Genomic DNA, 3,594 nt, shown 5'->3' with positions numbered 1-3,594 from the left:
CAGCTGTAGCGGCAGCTCTCTCTCTCCAAGCGTTGAATCTCTGGCGAAAATGCGTTTCCGCGCTCTCTCGGCGAGTACCCTGTCCGCCACGTGTCTCTCAGCGAGTTCGCTACTCCGAGAATATGCAATGTCGTGCTTGCAGCACGCCGCGTCCAATGGATTTATTCCTCGATCGCCTCTCGCCAATCGTTCTTCAAGACGAGTGCCTGGGCCACAAAACTGATAACCGGGGATATGTAGCTCGAAAGGAAGCGCGTTTATCGCGCGATTCAGCAGACCGCCGCGCCAGTACGTCGCGAGATGCGATGACTCAACCTATCGCCGGCACGCCACGAGCTGCGACGGCTCAACCTATCGCCGCGGCGATAGATTGAGCCATAGCATCTCGTGACGTACTGGCGATAGGTTGGGCCATTGCGTCGGATAACGTTCGTCGAACTTTACTTAAGTCGAGTCGGTGTCGTGACGTCGGGGTGTCGTCGCGTTCGTATGTGCGTCGGGGGTTGCGAGGGTTAGAGATTCCTACTCTAGGGTCTCGATTTCGAAGACCTGACGCCAGTAAACTATAATCGCTTATCTCGAAGGGAAATTCGCGTTCTACTTGGACGTTAAACGATGAGCTTGCTTCGCTACCGCTGCTTGAACGGGTAATGTTTAGTGCGCGACGCGAGGCGTTACTTATGTTAGTTAACGCGTCGGCGGCGATTTGTAACGCGGAAGCTTCCTCGGCGGGAGGTGTACGCGGTTCTAACGATAACGGTGAGTTATCGGGGGTCAATCTCGCACGCCCGCGTCCTTCCTGGGACATTCGCGGGTGTCTATCTTAATGTTCGCTAATCGCGGTATGGCTCGCAGGCCATTTACATGCGTATGAGAATTTGAGTGCGGACTCACGTTACGCTGAAACGCTGCATGCTGTCGTCCGCTACTCGGTCTGCTTGGCTGCTCGTCGTGCGGTGGGTCAGTGCCGTCTCAGGTTGAGCTGATCTCCGCGCGGTGAGTCGGTGCCGTCTCCGATTGCGCTGCTAGCGTCTGCTTGCGGGGCTAGAGGGGCTGCCGTCGTAAAGGGCGTTGCGCCGTCCCTAGTCCTCCACAGCTACCGGGTCCTCTCCTCGTCCAATTGTCTCGGTGTCGCTTCGGGGTTCCCACTGGTTTGGTTGCGATCACGGACTAATGGTTTCTCACTTAGTTTTCAGGCCTTGGTCCTCTCGGTGCACGCGAGTGCAATTAGATGGCGATCCCACCGCTGCCACCAATTTGTTATGCCGCTGACTAGGTCAGGACACGGGTAGTCGGGATCATTGCCGGGAGCACAAAATGCGCGGTGTCGAAAGGACATATGCCAATATATTAATCAATACCTTTTTTATTAAAAATCTATACAGATACGTACACTCGTATAGTTCACTTAAGATTGACCCGCCTTCCTTCCTTTCCATTCCTTTTTATATCAATCGCACTTGGCCCTGTTGTCAGGCCGCTTATTGTTTAGTAAGCAGTTGTTCCGTTAGCAACTGTTAGTATCGATGGATTTGTACTTTGCTCCGGATACTCGTTTTCGTCGCATGTGGCAGGCGTTATTCGATATCTTGCCGCGTGCGAAGTCGTCGTCTGATGTGCGGTATATCGCACTCATGACAGGATAAATATTACTGCAAAGTATATTATAATATTCAAAAGGTATTGTTTAAAAATAATATGCTTAAAAAGGAATTTTAAGCATCTATTTTGACTTATAACAAAAAATCAGAAACGTCTATTGTGTGTGTGTGTGTGACGGTACTGATCATATACAGGGTGAGGCATTTAAAACTTTTTCAGAATATTTGGAAAAATACAAACCGGATTAAAAAAAAGTTGCAATAAAAGTTGTTCACCTCGAAGAGGGTCATCCATTAACATAAAGCTCGACCCTCCTGCACCACCCCCGGGGGCGGGAGGGGGGTGACTTTGAAATCTTAAATAGAAACCCCTATTTTTTATTGCAGATTTGGATTCTCCGTGAAAAAATATGTAACTTTTGCATGAGACATTTTTTTCGTTTCATGATAGATGGCGCTGTAATCGGCAAAAATGAAAATGAGTTGAAAATTGTTGAAAAATGGTAATATCTCAAAAAAATACACATCAGATTAGGAACATCAAAGTAAATTTTTTGATATTTTTGAAAATGCTATCATGTGACCCCGTCTACCCTCCTGCAATGCATTCTTAGACTACTTTTAGCTTTACCCAGGAACAACGACGTGGACGTAGTAGTAATTTGTTCCCTTTGGGGTGCTTGATTACTGTGAGTCCCCTTGCCTCTCACAAGTGTTTCATTGAAGCAAATGTTCGAAAAGCAAAGTGATCAGACTGTTCATTTTACTTCAATGATTCGGACTGTAAACAAACTCTTCTCAATTGTTCCACGATGTTAACGATTGTAGAGAGAGTAGATATCATTTTCTCGTACTTTGAGGCTCATAGAAATGTTGAAGAAGCTCGTCAAAGGTATGCTAATCTGTTCCCTGATAGGAATGTTCCTTCTGCAACGACTTTTCGCAGTATTGTCCAACTGTTTACTGAAACTGGAAGTGTTAAACCTACAGAGAGTCCGACCGCGGCCTGTGACAAACGAAAATAACAGTGAATGTTTTAGCTGCAGTTGCTGCAAATCCTCACATTAGTTCTAGGCAAATTACGCGAGATTCAGGAATTTCTCAAAGAAGTGTTCTACGCATACTGCATGAACACAAATTTCATCCATTTAATTTATCGCTGCATCAAGAACTGCATGGTGACGATTTTCAAAATCGCTTGAATTTTTGCAACTGGATACAGGAACAACTGGCAGTCAATGATAATTTCATTTCACAGATACTTTTCTCTGATGAATCAAATTTTACGAATCGTGGTCAAGTGAATCGACATAATATGCATTATTGGTCAGTGGAGAATCCCCATTGGTTAAGGCAAGTTGAACATCAACGCCCGTGGAGTGTCAACGTTTGGTGCGGTATTTTAGGTACTCAGATAATTGGCCCATACTTCATAGAAGATAATCTGAATGGTCAAATGTACAGCGACTTTTTAGATGTTTTACCCATACGAATGGAAGATGTTCCACTTCAAAAAAGAATGGATATGTGGTTTCAACACGATGGATGCCCAGCGCATTATTCACGAATATCTCAAGAAGTTTTGGATCGAAACTATCCGGGTCGATGGATTGGACGAGGAGGTCCTCAAAATTGGCCCGCACGTTCACCCGATTTGACTTCTGCCGATTTTTTCCTGTGAGAAAGGCTAAAAGAGAGAGTTTACATGGATGTACCAACAACCCCAGAAAATATGCAGCAGCGAATTATCAATGAATGTGCAAACATTAGCGCAGAGACACTTATAAATGTCGGATTGTCTTTCAGACACAGAGTTGCAATGTGCATTGGAAACAACGGACATCATTTCGAACATTTGCTTCAATGAAACACTTGTGAGAGGCAAGGGGACTCACAGTAATCAAGCAACCCGAGATAGTGAAAGGCAAGGGGACTCACAGTAATTAAGCACCCCGAGATAGCGAGAGGCTAGGGGACTCACAGTAATCAAGCA

At 45.7% G+C, this 3,594-nt stretch overlaps 2 protein-coding genes across 3 annotated transcripts in view; both read left to right on the top strand.

Moving 5' to 3' along the window:
- The window catches only part of LOC105557911, a 40,693-nt gene that overhangs the window by 25,596 nt on the left and 11,503 nt on the right, over positions 1-3,594 (top strand). The window lies entirely within an intron of this gene.
- LOC105557910 lies at positions 2,275-3,484 on the top strand. The gene has a single exon (XM_012005309.1). The coding sequence runs from the start codon at positions 2,917-2,919 to the stop codon at positions 3,280-3,282; it is 366 nt and encodes a 121-aa protein (XP_011860699.1). The 5' UTR covers positions 2,275-2,916; the 3' UTR covers positions 3,283-3,484.

Source organism: Vollenhovia emeryi, unplaced genomic scaffold, assembly GCF_000949405.1.
Source record: "Vollenhovia emeryi isolate VEMERY1.0 unplaced genomic scaffold, V.emery_V1.0 DF939407.1, whole genome shotgun sequence".
In the NCBI taxonomy this organism is placed as follows: domain Eukaryota; kingdom Metazoa; phylum Arthropoda; class Insecta; order Hymenoptera; family Formicidae; genus Vollenhovia; species Vollenhovia emeryi.
Note: the sequence above shows the minus strand (reverse complement) of the source record. Positions and strands in the feature narration are given on the sequence as shown.

Excerpts from the sequence above, each read along its gene's own strand:
- LOC105557910 (XM_012005309.1), top strand. The coding sequence starts at position 2,917 with ATGCATTATTGGTCAGTGGAGAATCCCCATTGGTTAAGGCAAGTTGAA.